Raw genomic sequence first — 19707 nt, 5'->3', positions numbered from 1 at the left:
TCCGGCCCAGATGACAGCTCTGACAGAAGCCGCCTTCCTTCCCCACACAGGGGAAGACAGAAAATGTCACGTGGCTGTATTTTCCCGTGTAAAGTCAATGTTCATTCAGACTGTAGTTTGAGACCTGGTTTCACATGTTTGGGCAGACAACTGGGGAAGAGCAGGCCGTATTTTATACCTCTGTGTCTTCAAAGGCCCACACTAGACCCTGACACACAGTAGGTGAATAAATGCTTCTCGAATCAATGAACAGATGTGGGATTAAGAGAAAGATGCAGCTTGAGAACTCATCAACAGCACACAAAACGCGGTTGAAACCCCAGAACCAAGGGCAGGTGAGCACTTAAACCCTCTGCCTGGAGAGGCGGGTGCGGGGACTTGGCCCTGAGTGGGCACACGCCTCCCCTCCCACCTGTGCCCACTCCCCGCACCTGTGCTCTGGTGTGAGCGGCACGTTATCAGGATCCGAGGAGTTGAGGTCAAGACAGTCCTGCAGAAGCAGCTTCTCTCGCTCTTGCTCCAGGGCCTGTTGCCTGCCGGAAGGTGAGAGGTGAAAATAGGGTCAGTGCAGTGCCTGCTCATCCGGCCCCTCCCAGGGCACAGCAAGGCCTAGGCACGGGGGCCAGGGAGCTCGGAGCCCTGTCTCCCTGCACACAGCTCTCAGACTTAGATTCCTGGTGGGGGGAGGGACTGCACTGCATCAGCTGTGCTGCCTGAAAGAAGACAATTTACGCTACACAACGTCAAACGCACCTTTATTTGTATACTTTGTTCTGGCACCTGCTCGCTCTTTAACACACCAGGGGCAGGGCCTAGCCCTTCTGCTCCTCCCGCGTCCAGCCCTGTGCCCATGGCTCCCCCGGGCCTGCCTCTCCAGCCCCAAGTGGCAGCCCCCCAGGGCCTGCTCCTTCCCTACTGCACCTGCCCTGCCCCGCCCCTGAGTCCATTTTCTCCCTCCAGGCCTGAGCGCCTCACTTCCCTTTTCTTTTTTTTTTTGCGGTACGCGGGCCTCTCACTGCTGTGGCCTCTCCCGTTGCGGAGCACAGGCTCCGGACGCACAGGCTCAGCGGCCATGGCTCACGGGCCCAGCCGCTCCGTGGCATGTGGGATCTTCCCGGACCGGGGCACGAACCCGTGTCCACTGCGCCGGCAGGCGGACTCTCAATCACTGCGCCACCAGGGAAGCCCTCACTTCCCTTTTCAATCGGCCCCACCAGAGGCCCTGTGTGCCGACCATCATCTTGCCGGAGCCCGGCTCCCTCACCTCCTGCCCTGAGCACACGCAAACCCCAAAAGGGGGCACCAGTCCCCGTCTGGGCTTCTGCGTCCTTGCTCCCTCCAGCTGTCCAGGGCGCTCACCCTGGCTTTGCCCACTGGTCCTCGGTTCTCAAAGGCTTCGCCTCCAGCCCAGCCTGTGTTGGGTTCAGATGGTTTGAGCCAGCCACTAGATGGATGATTTCCAGCCAAATGTGGCCGGTCCTCCCGACATCGTGCACCTAATTCTCAATTCCTCTTCCCTACACAGGCCCCAGCCACCCAGGGCAGCAGGTCCCACGGGAGCTCCCCGAGGCCCCGTCTCATCACCATTCACCCTGTTCCCCCCTCATGCTTCCCATCCATTCTCCATGACGCAGCCTGAGCGCACTCTCTTAAACACATGGCAAAACGCATCAGGACCTGCTTAAACTTTGCCCATGACTCGACCTGTGCTCACGAGGCTCCCGTTCACATCTCGGCTGCATCTCCTGCTCTGTCCACTCCCCACACTCTGCCACCGAGAATTCCAGTCCTAGCCAGCCGGGAGAGGCACGGTCTGTCCTTCCTGCCTTTCCATGTGTGGTCACTCCTGCTGCCCTCCCAACTCTTATCCTCCAAGGTCCAAGGACAAGGATCCCCCCTGGGGAGCCTGTCCTGACTCCCAGGCTAAGTTAGATGCCACTGTTCCAGGCCCCTCCATAGCAGCTTTACAGCACAGGAAATACTAGAGTCATTGCGTTCAATTCCAGGTGAGTGGGGCTCACCATCATATCCGTATATCCGGTGCCTGGCACAGGGCGCAGGGCAGAGCAGGAACCTTCCCATGCAAGGCATTGAGGAGCGGGTAGCTCCCCACGCGTGTTCACTTTCCTGCTGACACTTCTGAGTATCTAATATATTTACAGCTGGTGACCGTGCAAACGTACAGACACGGCCCCTTCCCTAACTTACCCTCTGGTTAGGAAAAAATATACTCAGGTAAAGGAGTTAAACAACAAAAGTCATGGGCTATTAAGAGCCCAGAGGAGGAAGGTGACTCTGGGGTGGGGTCAGGAGTAGACACAGGAGAGAAAACAATCATTCATCCCACACGTGTATTTAACTCCCTCTTGTGGGCAACAACATGGGCTGGGAATTGGGAAAAACAGAGACCAGTGAGATGTCATTCCGACAAGAACCCAAGCATCAGACAACAGCACCGCCTCTTAACTTCCGCAAAGTGAGTGTGCACGCACTGAGCAAAAACAACACCGGAGAAGGGATGAGAACACCAGAAGAATAAGCTTGCGGGCAACGTGCTCCCGTGCATCAAAGCGCAAGCCCAGGGGTGAAGTCCACTGCGTCCCAGCCGCCCCAGTCCTCGCGGCCAATGGAGGAGCAGGATTCTAGTGTCTTCACCACCAAATGGGCCCTCAGGGCAAGCCAACCATAGCACTTGCTTTCCAGTAAAGAAAGAGCACCGGGGTTGGTTTCCATCCCCACCTCCGCCTCCCTAAGGGATTTCCAGTTCTGCTGGGATGTGACTTTTGCCTTTAGAAGCCAACTTCCACGTGAGACATGCTCACCATAATCCCAGGGGGAGGGCAGGTGAACTAGACCAAGCGCTACGGAATAACGACCAAAGCGTGTTCGGGTGGCGGCGCGGGGCAGGGCACAGGAAAAGCTGGCACCTTACCCCCCACCCCTCCCACTCCACCTCTGTCACCGTGGAGTCGATCGTCAGGCTGTGCGCCTCGGTATCAAAGCAGTGTGCTTCTTCCGCTTCGCTCGGTGGGAGCTGAGCAAGCCCTAAACCAGCATGAACTGGGCAGAATAGCGCCGAGGTGGGGACAGAACCGGAACGAGGGCTCTGTGCGTGGTGAGGGTCTGGGGCTCTCTGCCTCAGAGGTGCTGCCCTTTGACCCGCTACTGTTCTGCACACTCGTTATTCACCAGGGCACACAGGGCACTCAGGAGGCATGCTGAGGGCGGGGGTAGGCTGCTTTATCCTGAGAGGAATTTGCTCTGAGTCTCTGAGGACAAACCCATGAAATTACTGCCAACCCCACAGAAATGAAGACCCCCATGATGGACCCTTCCCACTCACCTCTTCTCCTGCAGTAAGTAATCCAAGCTGTTGACGTAGCACCCGGACTCCCCAGAGGCAATCTGGAGAAGCCACATGGGAATGGGCAAGAAAGAGGAAGACAGAGACAGAGGGAAAAAGAATAAAACTGAAGCTCCGTGAAGCCCTTTACTTATTTTGTTTACTTTTCTGAACAGGCAATACATTCAATCGCTCACCTCCATCCCCAGCCGCCCAGGTCCCTCCCCATAGGTGAGCACAGGTGTTTACTGCTGGCTGTGCTGAGACACTGTACGCACAGACAAGCACACAGTAATACATCATAGACTCTCTCCTTCAACACAGGTGGTAGCACGCTACACCCCCTATTCTGCACTTTCCTGATTTTCAGTTAACAATATGTCTTCAGGGTCAGTCCATATCAATACTAAAGGGATAGTTTTTTGTTTGTTTGTTTTAAAAAAAAAACAGTTCCATGGTATTCTGATTTATGATTAGAACATAATTTATTAGTTCCCTAGTGATTGGCATTTTGGTTATTGGCAATCTTGAGCTATTACAAACAAATAAATCCTATTCTTAGAATAAATTTCCTGGATCTATGGGCACTCAAACGTCCCCACAATCTTCCCAGCAACCACAGTTTATTCCCGGCTTAAAGTTCATCACTGAAGTTCCCACTTCGGAATCCCAGGTCGCTGGACCACAGTTAGCCTGAGGCTTTGTGCCTGACCTCGCCTAGACCCATGATCCCAACCACAGCTGCAAAAGCCTTGATGGGACCCACACAGGGGCGGCATCAAATACGGCACCACCCCAGGCATTTTTATTAGCAGGAGTTAGGAGCAGAAATAAAGGGAGAGATGCAGCCCAGCCTTGGGGGCCCAAGCTCCCAGGCACGAGGGCCCAGGGGCTGGGGAGAGGTGGCGGGGTGTGTGTGGCCAAGGAGGGACAGTCAAGGCGAGGTGGCCAAAGGAGGGCAGTTGGGGCGTGGCTGAGGAGGATGGCCAAAAAGGGGTGGCTTGGGGGTGACTAAGGAGAGGTGGATGAAGAGGGGCGGCAAGGAGAGGAGGCCAAGGGGCAGTTCCTGGCTTACTGAGGTGCGGGCGTCCACCCATGGCGCTGCAGTCTTTGGGCTGGTGCCTGCCGTGCTCCAGAACGGCTCCTCCAGTGAGGCCAGACCCCCCACGGGGTCTGGGTCCTGGGACTCCTGCTTTGACTCCTTGGGCAGCTGGTGAGCCAGTCTTCTCAGGCCCCGAGGCCCCGCCGTGCCTGCCTGCCTCTGGGCTGGGGCCCCGCTGTCAGTCAGCGGGGCCCTTGGCTTCAGGAACTCCACGGGCGGTGGGCTCCAGTCGCTGGGGAACATGTCACCATCGGCCTGCATCTTGGGCTTCTTCGGCGACTTGGGAGCTGGAGCAGAGGAGGGGCTGCAAAGGCGCCGCGTGGGGTGCAGGAACCCCTGGTGCAGGGGGTGGTCGAGGCAGCTGCTCTTCAGGTCGGGCAAGAGGATGGGCCTGGCGGCGGCTGCCTGAACCCCTGTGGACGGGACAGAGCCCTGCAGTGTCCCCACCTGCCTGCCACCATCCCAGCCACAGCACCACACTGGCTGAGGAGAGGGGTGGCTTGGGATTGCTGTGGGCAGCATGCAAGCGGAGTCCCTCAACTGTGCGTTTTCCACTCCCTCGTGGCCCCAAACGTCAGAAAGGCTCTACCTGCACAGGGGAGCGACACCTACCTTCTCTCCAAGGACTGGCTAGCACAGCCTTCTCGGGCCTGGCCATCTGCACACCACTGGGCGTTTTATCCTGGAAGGAACCACCTGTCAGGTGAGGCGAGCCTCCAGAAGAGAGCTAAGTGCTCTAGAGGAGGTCCTGGGCCCCTGGGTGCCCAGGAAGGAACTCCCCCTCCAGCTCCACCCCAAGGACTCAGCACACGTACCACAAAGATCAAGTTGCTGAGGTGAAGGAGGCTTGATCTGACCTCTCATTTCAAGGACATGATGGGCAAGTGTAAAGACATCAACAGTTTTTAAACCTGTATGAAATATTGCATAAAACAATATTATACAAACCTACTGTGGTAATCATTTCATGATGTACATAAGTCAAATCGTTATGCTGTACACTTTAGACTTATAAAATGGTATATGTCAATTATATCTTAATACAATTGTAAAAAAAGAAAAACACTTAAAAAAGAAATATCATACACATATGTTAATAAACACACAATGTTTAAAGATGTAATCTGTACCAATAAAAACATAAAGAGGAGGGATGGAGTTGTATAGGAGCAGAGTTTTTGTATACTATTGAAGCTAGGTTGGTACTAATTCAAACAGGTCTGTAATAAATTTAAGATATAAATTATAATCTCCAGTGTCACTACTAACAAAATAACTTCAAAATATATAGAAAAGGAAATGAGGAGGGAATCAAAATCACACACTACAAAGAAAATCAGTTAAACACAAAAGAAGGCAGTAATGGATGAACTGAGAAACAAAAAAAGACGTAAGATGTATAAGAAACAAACAGTAAAGTGGCAGAAATTCTTCCTTATCAGTAATTAGTTTAAACATAAATGGAGTAAATTCTCAAATCAAAAGGCAGATACTGGCAAAATGGACTAAAAAAACATGATCCAACTATATGCTATCTACAAGAGATTCACTTTACATCTAATGATACAAATAGACTGAAAGTGAAAGGATGGAAAAGATACTCCATGTAAATAGAAACCCAAAGAGACCTGGGGTGGCTATATTAGCATCAGAAAAAATAGATGTTAAGTCAAAAATTGCTAGGAGACAAAGCAAGCCATTATCCATTGATATAAGGGTCAGTCATCGAGAACATATAACAATTATAAACATATATGCACCTAAAAACAGAGCTCCAAACTATGTGATGCAAAATGACAGAGCCGAAGGGAGAAATAATTATAAAATAATCGCTGAAGGCTTCAATATCCTACTTTCAACAATGAAATTATATGGAAGATCAAACGAAAACAGAGGACTTGAGCAACACTATAAACCAACTAAACATAACCAGACGGACACAGAACCCTTCACCCTGCAACAGCACAATGTGCCTTCTTTGCAAATACACGCAGAATTTCTTCAGGATAAATTATCTGTTAGGCCAGAAAACAAGTCTCAATCCATTTTAAAATACTGAATTCATATAAAGTATCTTTCCCTCTCACAATAGAAACTAGAAATAAATGACAGAAGAAATTTCACAAATACATAGAAGTAAAACAAACTCTTTAACTATATGTATCTCTATATATATACACCAAAGGAGTAGAACTGAGCTCCAGAAATAAACACATACATCTATGGGCAACTGATTTTCAATAAAGATGCCAAGAACATTCAATGGAGAAAGAAGAGTCTTTTCAACAAATGGTGCTAGGCAACTGGACATCCACATTCAAAAGAATGACACTGGACCCTTGTCTCACCAGACACTGTACACAATAATTAATTCAAAATAGATGAACAACCTAAACAGAAGCACTAAAACCATATGACTCAGAGGAAAACATAGGGGTAAGTCTTCATGGCTTCAGATTTGGCAATGGTTTCTTAAGATAAGACATCAACAGCATAGGCAACAAAAGAAAAACTACATAAATAGGATTTCATCCAAATTTAAAAGTTTGCACTTCAAAGGATATTGTCAAGAAAATAAAAGGACAACCTACAGGATGTGACAAAATATTTGCAAATCATTTATTTGATTAGGGTCTAGGATCCAGAATATATAAAGAACTCTTACAACTTAGCAACAAAAAGGTAAAAAATCCAATGAAAAAATAAGCAAAAGACTTGAATAGGCATTTTCAAAAGAGGATACACAGAGGGCCAACCAGCACATGAGAAGATGCTCAATGCTGACAGTCACTTTATTAGGGAAGTGTGCATCAAAAACACAATGAAATGCTACTTCACACCCACCAGGATGTCTATCACCAAAAACAAAAAATAACTAGTGTTGGTGAGGACTGCAGAAATTGGAACCCTCATACATTGCTGTTGTGAATGTAAAAAGTGGTACAGCCACTGTGGAAGACAGGTTGGCAGTTCCTCAGTTAGTTAACGATAGAATTACCATATGAATTACCAAATGACGCAGGAATTCCACTCCTAAGTATATACCCAAAAGAAGTGAAAACAGGTTCTCAGACAAATCCTTGCCTGTGAATGTTCCCAGTAGCACTCTTCACATAGCCGAAAGGTGGAAATAATGCAAATGCCTATCAGCTACTGAACGGATAAACGAAATGTGGTATATCCACACAATGGAATATTATTGAGCCACAACAAGGAATGAAGCACTGATACACGCTATGACAATGGATAAACCTCAAAAACGTTATGCTAAGTGAAAGAAGACAGACGCCAAAGAATCATATATATGATTCTCTATATACGAAACGCCCAGAGTAAGCAAATCCACAGAGACAGAAAGTAGACTAGTGGTTGCCAGGTGCTGTGGGAGGTGGGGGGAGGGGAGGAGGAATGAGGAGTGACTACTTAATGCGTAAGCTTTCCTCTTTGGATCATGAAAATGCTCTAGAACTAGACAGCGCTAACACTTGCACAACACCGTGAATGTACCAAATGCCACTGTATTATACACTTTAAAATGGTTACAATGGTAAGTCTTATGTATATTTTACCACAATCAAAGATAAATAAATATATAAATTATACATGGGGGAAAAGTGTATGCAAAATAATGTCAAGTAAGTAGAGGTCAACACAACTTGGTAGAAGTCATGAATTAAAAAGAAAAAAAACAGAACTTCCCCGGTGGCGCAGTGGTTAAGAATCCCCCTGCCAATGCAGGGGACACGGGTTTGAGCCCTGGTCTGGGAAGATCCCACATGCTACAGAGTGACCAAGCCCACGCGCCACAACTACTGAGCCTGCGCTCTAGAGCCCGCGAGCCACAAATACTGAGCCCACGTGCCACAACTACTGAAGCCCGTAAGCCTAGAGCCCATGCTCTGCAACAAGAGAAGCCACTGCAATGAGAAGCCTGCACACCGCAAAGAAGAGTAGCCCCCACTCGCTGCAACTAGAGAAAGCCAGCATGCAGCAATGAAGACCCAATGCAGCTAAAAATAAATTAAAAAAAAAACTTATAAAAAAAAGAAAAAAATTACAGAAATATGAAATAACCATATTAAGTGAAGGAGTTACGGCTGTAATTTTTTGCAAAATTGTTTAAATAATAAAATGTTCTAAATTTGTGCCTATCTAAGCACTGGAGGGCAGCATCAGAAGCCTTAAGGGGACCACTGAGATAAGGATGGCACTAAAAATCATCCTGTCCTGGTTCTGACATCCTGCCCTCCTTTGGGCCTTCAGGAGGTGTTGCCCAGGATTGCCCATCCTCCCACTTGCCAGTGGGATTTTTTTTCTAGTTTTTCTGCCTTAAAAAATAATCACTCTTCCTCCCAGTCCTTCTTGAAAATTGCTTCTGATTCAACCTTCCTAAGCATCAACTCAATCGTGTCACCTCCTCTGCTCAGAAGCCATTGCTGGGCAAAGGTTCACACATGAGGCATCTTTAGAAGGTGATGAAAGCATTCTCTATCGTGACTGTGGTGGTGGTTCCTCAAAAACTACATACGATTGTCAAAGCTCATGGACCTGCACATCTAGAAAGGGTAAATTTTACTGGATGTAAGTTATACCTCCATAAACCTAACCTGACAAATAACACCAGCTTCCACTTAGCAAATATTGAGACTTTTCAACATATAAAATTATTTCCACATTAGAAATCATCTGGAGGAAAACACAACATACAAATTCTGTTAAATGAAATGAAAATGCTTCTGGGATAATCTAAGCCATCTCTGTATATAAGGTGTCCACTGTTGGCCCTCCCAGTTCTGCCCTCAATGGGGACCCTGGCAAGTGCTAAGAAATCACTGAACTTTCCCTTGTAAAGGAGAAGTAGGAGCAGCGGGGGTTCAAGTCTTGATAGGAGCCCCCCGGTGGCATTTTTTCCTCCTGCTGTGGGGTGATACTTGGGCCATGGTGTGCCTTCTACCTAGGAGGCCCCTTTGGCCCTGGGGAAACAAGAAGGACGAGGGTGGGGCCCAGTGGAAAGGGAGCCAGAATGGAGGCTTCAGGATGAGCCAAGCAGAGGATACGGTCTGGGAAGTAGGAGAGCAGTTGTCCATCAGGCCCGCAGGACAAGAGAGCAGGCAGGGTGTCAGGGTGAAGGAGCATCAAGGTGCATGTATTAGTCAGCTTGGGCTGCTGTAACAAGTAGCACAGACTGGGCGGCTCAAACAACAGACATTTATTTCACAATTCTGTGAGGCTGGATGTCAAAGATCAAGGTGTCTGCAGGGTTGGTTTCTTCTGAACCTGTCTCCTTGGCTTGCACATGGCTCTCTCCTCCCTGTGTCATCCACACGGTTTCTCTTCTGTATGCCTGTGTCCTAAGCTCCTCTTCTTCTAAGGACCCCAGTCATATTGGATTAGGGCCCACTCTCAATGACCTCATTTAACCTTAATGACCTCTTTAAAGACCTTATCTCCAAATACAGTCACATTGTAAGGTGCTGGGGGTTAGGACTTCAACATATGAATTTTAGGGGATCCCAATTTACGTGCCTTTGGCAGCACATTATTACGTGCCTTTGAGCTCTGTGCAAGGTGGAGGCTGGGAGTAGAGGCCTCTAAAAATGCTGACAATTCTTGATGTGTATCAGAAAGGATGATACTGAAAGTCCCAGGTCTTTCCCATGTTCCTGATTCAGACATCATTTTACTGCCAATATGGCCATGACATCAGCATGATCACAGTGGACAGCCCAGACATCAGCTCAGGCAAACAAAAACGGTGAGCAATCTTCTATCTGAACTCTCAATGGTTTAATATGTGAGATGACAGGTAAACACCAGCAAAAAAAAAAAAAAAAAAAAAAATTGCTCTTATAGCCAGAATATCTGAAAAGCTGTTTGGTCCATAAGTAATAATGCACCTAGTGGAAAATGTCTCCATTCCTGAGAAAACTGGGGACTAAGACCCGGATCCCCCCAGCAGTGCTCACAGAGGATGAGACATATGTGGGGCAAAGGTCTAAGAATGCTGATGACACCTCCAGCTTTTTCATGGAAGCATTTTATTTATTTTTTTAATTTATTTTTATTATTATTTTGCGGTACACGGGCCTCTCACTGTTGTGGCCTCTCCCGTTGCGGAGCACAGGCTCCGGACGCGCAGGCTCAGCGGCCATGGCTCATGGGCCTAGCCGCTCCGCGGCATGTGGGATCTTCCCGGACCGGGGCACGAACCCGTGTCCCCTGCATCGGCAGGCGGACTCTCAATCACTGCACCACCAGGGAAGCCCCCATGGAAGCATTTTAACAGACAAACTGCAAAGTTGGTCAGGAGTAAAATTTCAAAATTCTGCAGAAGTCAAAAAGCAATAAAATATTCCCTTTGCTTACTGATAATACACGGAAAAGGGCTTTGGAAAAGAGCCTGGAAGTTCCTCAAATGATTAAACACAGAGGTACCACATGACCCAACAAAAGCATCCCTAGGTATGTACACGAGAGAAATGAAAACATGTGTCCACACAACATCTTGCACACGGATGTCCACAGCAGCATTATTCACAACAGCCAAAAAGTGGAAACAACTGAAGTGCCCATCAGTCATTGAGTGGATCAACAAAATGTGCTATGTCCATATCATGGATATTGTTGGCCATGAAAAGGAATGAAGTACTGAGACGCGCTATGACGTGGATGGACCTCAAAAACACCACAGCAAGCAAAGAAGCCAGACTCATAGGAGCACATGTTGTGGGTTCCATTTATACGAAGTGTCCAGAATAGGCAAGTCATAGAGACACAAAGCAGATTCCTAGTTGCTTAGGGCCGGGAGAGAGGAGGTAAGGTGGGGTGAGAGCTCAGGGATGCTGGGTTTCTTCTGGGGTGACGAAAACGTCTAAGATTGACTTTGGTGATGGTTGCACAGCTCTATGAACTATACTCTTTAAATGGGTGAGTTGTGTGGTATGTGAATTTTATCTCAGTAAAACTGTTTTTAAAAGAAAGTAAGTACAAGGAGAGTAAAACTAAAGGTCACTGCTGTCGATGAAGTTGAAGATTCTGAGAGGGCAGAGGACTTCAGTAACAGGAAGCTGGGAAACACGGTCAAAGCTGTTCACATTGTAGATGCTGATCAAGAAGCAAGAAGGAAAAGAAAACCAAAGAATAAAATGTATCACTAAAATCTTCCAGAAATATTCTATGTGAATGATAATGCCTTCTGGGAATTTTGGGGGCAATTACAGCTACTCTTTTTTTTTTTTTTTTTGCGGTACGCAGGCCTCTCACTGTTGTGGCCTCTCCCGTTGCGGAGCACAGGCTCCGGACGCGCAGGCTCAGCGGCCACTGCTCACGGGCCCAGCCACTCCGCAGCATGTGGGATCGTCCCGGACCGGGGCACGAACCCATGTCCCCTGCACCGACAGGCGGACTCTCAACCACTGCGCCACCAGGGAAGCCCGCTACTCTTTTTAAAAACACTTTCATTTGAGGTTCTTAGTGCAAAGCTGAGTCTAGAACATTTGCCTAAACCAAGCAAATGCTCTGGTGAGCAGAAGTCCATGGAGATGATAAAATATAAAAAGAATCAGAAACCGCTGATATAATGAGACCAAATCCATGCAGAAAAAGCTGCGTGCAACGGGGGTGGGAGGGGTGAGGGGGTGGGAGGAGAGGCTATGTTCTCCTTTTTAAATCGGTTTCTTTTCTGAGCACAAGTGCTTTCTGTGTCTTCCTAACAATGCGGAGCCCACTACGTTTAGGAAAAACAGCACAGCCTTTGTTCCAGTCCAGAGTCGATGGCTTTTGCTGTTCCAATTTCAAGATCATGACAAGCAGCACGCTCTGGTCCATGACAGCTCAGCAGTTCCGGGCTCAGATGGAGCGCCGGGCGCAGGGCGGGAGCATGGTGAGGTGGGCTAGGTGGGTGGCTGTCCTTGCTGAGTGAGGAAGCGGCACGGTCTCTCAGCCCCTCCTCTGCACCCTCATCACCACACTGGGGAGTCCCAGCTCTTCCTGAGTCACCTGAGTGCACAGACGGAGTCTTATCTCCCTACCCCAGCGCCTAGCCCAGGGCCCAGCCCAGAAGGAAGCTCAGAAAACTAGTCGATGCTATCGTACGCTTATATGTCGGCTTGGGCCGCCTTCACAAAATACCATAGGCTGGGGGGTGCTTAAACCACAAATTTATTTCTCACAGCTCTGAAGGCTGGCAGTCCCAGACCCAGGTGCCGGCTGGTAGGTTATATTCTGAGGCCTTTTCTTGTGCCTCACGGGAGGCTGCCATCTCTCTCGATCTTTCTTTTGTGCACTCACAGGATGGGAGCCGGTAGAAAGCGAGCCTGTGTGTGCACTGTGGTCTCTTTCTCTTCTAAGGATGTTCATCCCGGCATGGGCCCCACCCTCATGACCTAACCTAACCCTAATTACCTCCCAAGGCCCCATCTCCAAATACCATCACATTGAGGGTAAGGGCTGCAACGCAACAATCTGCGGGGGAGACGCAGTTCAGCCCATTGTGACATGCAATATACCAAACATCACTACACCAGGGACAAATCAAATCAATCAACTTTAAAGGACAATATACATGCAGAAAAGGGAACCAGGGTAAGAATACAGCTTGATGAATTTTCACCAAGTGAACACACCCACGCAACCATGACCTAAGTCCAAAAAATAGCATATACCAGCACCCCAGGGTCCTCCTCACGCTGCTTCCCAGTCAGGACCCCTCCCCTCTGCTCAAAAGGTAGGACTTCCATAGATGCGTCTCGCCTGTTTTTTGAATCGCACAGCATGGATTCTTCCGTGTCTGGCTTCTTTTGGTCAGTGTTATGTTTGTGCACGTTCGTCTTCATTGCTCTGCAGTGTTCTGTTGTATGAATACAGGCTCAACTCTTCTACTATTGATGGATATCTTTGTTGTTTCCAGTTTCTGACTATGAATAATGCTTCCATGAACGTTGTTATACTGGCCTTTTGTACACACAGAGCCACACACCCACACACCCAGTCACATGCATTTCTGTTGGGAATGCACCTAGGTGTCGAACTGGTGGGTCACGAAATAGTTATGTCCATTTGTGGTAGCAAAGGCCAAACGGTTTCAAGGTGGTAGGATGAATTTACCCTCCTATCAGCCATTTATCAGTTCCCCTCATTCTACCCTTGCCAACACTTGAGAACGTCAGTCTTTTCAATGTTTACCATCCTAGGAGGTGTGTACTAGTTTCTCATTGCATTGTTCAATTTGTACTTCCCCAATTATAATGAGATGGAGCGAATTTTCCTATTGCATTGTCCTCCTGGATATCTTCTTTTATAAAGTGCCTGTTGCCCATTTTCCTGTTGAGTTGTCCTTTTCAAAATTTCTTCATCTGGAGGCATTCTTCATATATTCTCAAGGCGAACCCTCTGTCAGTTACATGTGCTGCAAATATTTTCTCCCACTAGATGGCTTGTCTTTTCACTCTCTTAATGGTGTGTTTAAAAGAAGTTTGTAAGTTTACTGTAGACTAATTTATCAACAGTGTCTTCTATATTTAGCACATTCTGCATCCTGTTTAAGAAATTTTCCTCTATCTCAAAGTCACAAACATATCCTCATATGTCAACTTTTAGAATTTCTGTCATTTACAATTCATACTTGGATCTATAATCCACACAAGATACATTTAAATTGTTATTGGTGTATAACTTAGATAAGGTGCACAAATCTTAAGTATTGAGCTTGATGATTTTATATACATATATGTAACTACTACCCAGATCAAAACATCGAACACTTCTCACACCCTGGAAGGATCTCTCATACCTCCTTCAGTCAATAACCCCAAAGATAACAATACGTTGCCTCTATCACCAGCAATTATTTTGCCTGTTTTGGAACTTTAGATACACAGAATCATATATTTGGTACTCTTCTGGGTCTGATTATATTTTGCTCAACATTAATGTTGATTAACATTGAGATGCATCCATGTTGTTGCATGTTGCTGCTGTCCATTCATCTTCGTTATTGTATAGTACTCCATATAAATACATCACAACTTCTTTTTTTAATATTTATTTATTTATTATTTATCTTGGCTGCACCGGGTCTTAGTTGCAGCACATGGGATCTTCGTTGTGGCATGTGGGTTTCTTAGTTGCGGCATGCACACTGTTAGTGGCAGCATGCATGTGGGATCTAGTTCCCCGACCAGGGATCAAACCTGCGCCCCCCTGCATTGGGAGTGCAGAGTCTTACCCACTGGACCATCAGGGAAGTCCCCATCACAACTTCTTTACCCACTCTCCTTTTGACAGACGATTAGGTTGTTTCTTATTTCAAGGTATTATGAATAATAAGGTGGCTATGAATATTCTTGTACATGCTTTTGAAGGACATAAACACTCTTTTATGTCAGATATCTACCAGGATACACAAAACTTTGATGCTACCACACTATGAAAAACATTTAGATTTGTCAAGCTCTCCCTGCCAAAACACATAGCATATTTTACCTACAATACATCTATAGTTCCCACATCTATAGTTCTTTTTGGAGAGAACTGTGAGAACCAGTCTTCTCTGTTTTTTATTTTGAAATAATTTCAGACTTACAAAACATTACAAAAATAACACAAAGAATTCCACATGCCCTGCATCCAACTTTCTCAAATGTTAACACTGCTTTATACTTGCTTTATCATTACCTCTCTCTAATGTATGTGCATGTGTGTGTGTGTGTAAATATGTGATCTTGACACTGTTGGAAGAGTACTGGCTAGTTACTTGGTAGATTCTGTACACTTGGGTTTGTGTGATGTTTCCTCACAACTGGGTTCAGGTTATATGTTTGGGGCAGGAACACACAGATGTGACGCTGAGTCCTTCTTGGAGCCTCATATTCGAAGGCACAGATGTCAATTTGTCCCATTACTGACGTTGCTAACTTTCATCACTTGGCGAAGGTGGTATCTGCCAGGTTTCTCCACCATAATATTACAATTTTCCCTTTGTAATTAATTAACATCTTATGGGAAGATGCTTTGAGACTATGTAAACATCCTGTTTCTCATCATACTTTCATTTCCTAGTTTTAGCATCCATTGATTCTTGCCTGAAACAATTTTTATGGGAATGGTTGAAAACTAGTTTTTGCTTGTTTTTAATAACTTCAAATTTTGCAAAAATCTTACAGTAATAACCAGTACTTCTCACAAATCAAATGGAAGCCTGGAAGATCACTAGACTTTTACCACAAAAACATCCCCAGAGTCACCTTCAAAGATTAAAAGAATAAAACTGGCAAACTGGTGGTGGCACCGGCAGTGGCTACATTCTCAGGCCAAGTGTAACCCTCCCCTGAAGGCCTGAGAGGCAGCCAAAGAAGAGAGACAACAACTCTCCTAAAAGTCTCCGATTCTGTACAAACCACCCGCAGACAATCTCGATGCAGGCCGAGAAAAGACGTTTTGCATGCTCAAAGCATCTCATTCTAGAAGGAGCACATAAGGTCAGCCAGGGCAGGGATGGGAAGCAGGCGTCAAGGCTGGCAGATCCTGAGGTCCCCAGGGTCCAGCTCATGTCTTCTCTGGAGACAAAGCAGAAGGCGAACTACAGACTGTGTTTCTAGGAGATTCTCACCTCTGTAGCTCTCCCCAGGCTGAGACCTGCTCACCTGTTTAAACACCAAACCCAGCACAGACAACCTGCTGCACCAGCTGGGATCCCGCTATGTTGCAGCTTAACCAGTCAGGCTCCCTGGGAGCAATGTCACCAAGAGAGCTGACATAGAAACAGGTTCTAATTTATAAGAGGACTAGGTCCCAGAAGCTCATTCTGAAAGCCAAGAGTTAGAAATAAGAGAGATGGGGGCTGGAGAGAAAGACAGTGTCCAGGTTAGCTCACAAAATCAGTAACTCACGAAGCAGTTGCAGGGAGGATTGAGGGCCATGAAACGGAACCTTGACCCAGGACATGATTCCTACGAGATGAAGACTGACCTAGGCACCAGAAAGACAACTTGTCCCAACTTGTCCAGTACAGTTCTGCTCAGCAAAACCCAATTTAGCATCTCTGATGTGTCAGGTCTTGTGCTGAGCCCTGGGATACCAAGGAAGGGGAAGATAGGGCCTCTCTGCCCTTGAACTTGCAGCACTGGGAGGTGTCTGCCAAGAGACAGACCCGGGGTCACCAAGACCCCAGTGGATGATGGAGCCTGGGCCCCACTGTCCCAAAAGGTGTGTTCAGATTGGCTGGTCATGAGCAGGCTTATGGGCTGGGGCTGCCTGCTCAGCGGGCAGCTAAGGCTGGTTGCCGTAAAGCACATGCCCCTCAAAGGTATTGCTCTGCCAGTGGTTATACAGCAGTCCAATTTTCCCCGCAAAGAAGACACATCCACCAGCTGTTTCTTCCCTCTCCAACCCACAAAGTAATACATTTTTCTTGCTTGTACCTATTGTTCTTGGCTTTGACCAACCCCCTCCCTTGAGTTCCTTGAAAACATTAGCATTTTCAAAGAAGAAGAAATGAGCCACAGTAGAGAAACTCAGTCTGATAACAGGTCATCTTTTCTGCCTGAGGCTCCAACTCTGAAACCTGCAATTCATCAGAGCTAACATTTTAAGAGCACTGTGACTTCCTGTGCAACTAAGAAAGACAAAAAGCTGCCGGATGAACGACGGCACAGAGGAAGACACCATCCACCGTGGGACCCAGCTCAACATCGAGCTGTTAAAACGTGAGCAAAGATGCAACCTAGAACCAATTAAAAACGATAATTCTGGTTAGTCTGACAGGCTCCGAGCGCTGTGTGCTAGGTGTCGAGACGGGAACACAGGAGGGGACAAAAGCAATGACGTGAAGGCCCTGCTCCAGTCCAATGGGGAGACACACTTATCGTCTAAACTTTACTTCTTCTTCCGCTGTCTCCCTTGCAAGCCTGCAACACCCAACCATCCAAGGCCTGTTCCTCCTCAGTCTCGCTCAATTCTTTCCACATTAAGGAGACCATCTTAGAGCACGGCTCCCTGGTTCGGCCATGTTCCCACCTCCCCAGTGCAGCCCAGGGACTGGGGCTCCGTCTGTCAAACGTACCCCACTGCAGGACCCCAAGTCCTGCAAACCCAAGTCCAAAGCCTTTATCAGCCTCCGTCCCCAGCCTCTCCCATTCTTCATCATGGTCTCACATTTGATTTCAACATATCACCTCACTTTTTTGTTCTTTCACTTTCCAGGCTACAAGAAAAATAAAATAATCTGTCTTAAAGTGTGACCACCAGGGCAAATAATTACGGACTCCATAGTGCTTTGAGCCTTGATACATTAAGATCCAAGATTAACTCAGAATATTACAACTATTGTGCTTTTATGAAGACCATTTCTTCAAGATGCCTTATTCCTAACACCATGCTTTATGTCTGTCCCTTTAAACAAATATTTAATAGCTCAGGAATGTTAGTGAGGGCAGAGGCTCTGGTCAGCAAGGACTCAGCTCACTATTTGAAAGATGAAACAAGATGAGTTTTATCCACAAAGAAAAGCCAAACAGTCTCCAGTATCATAAACCACACATCCGTCAGACTGGGCAGGGGCGGGAACAGACAGCCTTTCTGGAAAGAAGAACGACAGCGACCCTTTGTGCCCTGGGGAACATGAAAAACAAACGCGCAAACAACAACAAACGACCAAATCAATCAAAACACAAACCAATTCCAAACTGGCTTGAAGACATCTCCACTGCAACAAAGCGAACCATGCCTTGGTGACTGTGCCACCCGGGGAGAGGAGGGCCTGGCCTGTCTTCATCCGGGCCATCCCTGGGCTCAGATCAGAGTCAAACGCAAATGCACACGTGGAACAAAGAAATCCATGAAAGTACAAGACGGGAGGACAGCTGACCGACACGGGGCTTGGGACCGACCAGAGTCCCAGCGGGGAAGTTACGGTGTGGCCACCATGCGCCTCTCGAGGACCTTCAGCCTCAGTTTCCTCACCTGTAAAACGGAGCTGGCCGGCCTACTCCCTGAGTTGCGGGAGGAAGTCGGCACAGGGAGCCCTCGTCACGAAGGGCAGGGCTCAGGAGGCCCGGGAGGGTGGCAGGGGACAGGGCCGGCTAGCGGGGAAAGGGAGCGGGCACAGGACTCCAAGATGGTGGGGGTGGAGGACGCAGGACCGGCGGGCCGGCCGGGGACAGGCGCGGGTCCCTACCTCCTGGACTGCGGGGCCTCCCAGCACCTCAAGGTCGACCTCAGCAAGCCACTGACCTCTAGTAACAGCTTCCGGGACCGCTGCTCCCTGCGCGCCCAGCCTCCGGGCCGCGTGCGCAACTCCCTCCACGTGCGCACCACGTGCGCGCCCCCCAGAGGTTGCAGGCGGCCTCGCAGGCGCGCTCCCGGCACCAGCCCTGGCTCCCGCCAGCAACGGCTTGCCTCCCCACGCTGACCCTTAGTAAATTCAGTAAATCGCTGAATCCTTATCTGGGCACGATGGTGTCCGTTTTACAGATGAGGACACCAAGGCCCCGGGGGAAAGGGCCACTTGCCAAAGGCACACGGACAGAAGGGGGCGGTGTCAAGATTCGATTCCAGACCTGGTCGTCCTAGCACTTTGGTTCTTTTTAAAGTTGAGACGCTACAGGCCTTGTGTGTTGGGAGCACTGCGCTCGTAACCACCATCCATGGTTATGATTCCCCACGTTTTGCTTTGCGAATGGATCTGTCCCTGATTGTGTGTGAATGTCTGTGTGCACGCGCTTTGGAGGGCCTTGGCCCTCAGACTCACACTCAACACCTACTGGTTGAGCCCCTACCCCATGCCTGGCATTGATTTGGGCCATTTACACATTATTCCTCTTTGTCCTCCGCCAGTCCTGCCATCAGTTAAAACCCACATCCTACTCTTCTGGAGAACTGATTTTTTTTTTTTTTTTTTGGAGAACTGATTTTTAATTAGGCATCATGAGTAACTAATCATCCTCTTGTGTGGTTTTTCAGGCAGGATGGTGGAGAGCTGCTGCTGGAACTCTGGCTAAGCCCATACTGTGAGCAAGCCCCCTCTTCTGGGGCCAGGATGTGATGGCTGGGAAGGCAGCAGCCCTACTGTGCTGGGAGGCCTTCCCAGCAACATTGGTGCTTTGACTTCCTTTGATCATCACCTCTAGGAGTTCAGGCCCATTAATTCATCTGACTTCCAGTTGTCAAAAGGGATAATGGAGAAGTTGAACAGATCCCATCTGAACTCCTTACTGTTGTTTGGAGAACTCTTGCCATTTTAAATGTTTTAAACATATATAGGTTA

The 19707-nt window shown here is 47.9% G+C and overlaps 1 protein-coding gene across 3 annotated transcripts in view; it reads right to left on the bottom strand.

The window, feature by feature from the left end:
- FAM178B (family with sequence similarity 178 member B) overlaps nucleotides 1-18748 on the bottom strand; it is a 95844-nt gene extending 77096 nt beyond the window's left edge. The window contains exons 1-6 of one of the 3 annotated variants that reach the window (XM_079940678.1): nucleotides 18675-18748; nucleotides 5261-5356; nucleotides 5058-5127; nucleotides 4419-4858; nucleotides 3344-3405; nucleotides 432-533 (exon numbers count right to left, since the gene is read on the bottom strand). In XM_079940678.1, coding sequence (XP_079796804.1) covers nucleotides 432-533; nucleotides 3344-3405; nucleotides 4419-4858; nucleotides 5058-5103 — 650 coding nt within the window. In that variant the 5' untranslated portion in view covers nucleotides 5104-5127; nucleotides 5261-5356; nucleotides 18675-18748. Of the gene's footprint in view, nucleotides 1-431; nucleotides 534-3343; nucleotides 3406-4418; nucleotides 4859-5057; nucleotides 5128-5260; nucleotides 5357-18618 lie in introns of all 3 variants that reach the window. The other 2 variants (XM_079940677.1, XM_079940679.1) reach the window with 2 other exon arrangements.
- Nucleotides 18749-19707: the final 959 nt, after the last annotated feature.

This window comes from Stenella coeruleoalba (genome assembly GCF_951394435.1).
Source record: "Stenella coeruleoalba genome assembly, chromosome: 13".
Taxonomy (NCBI): Eukaryota; Metazoa; Chordata; class Mammalia; order Artiodactyla; family Delphinidae; genus Stenella; species Stenella coeruleoalba.
This window is presented reverse-complemented; position numbering and strand designations above follow the sequence as displayed.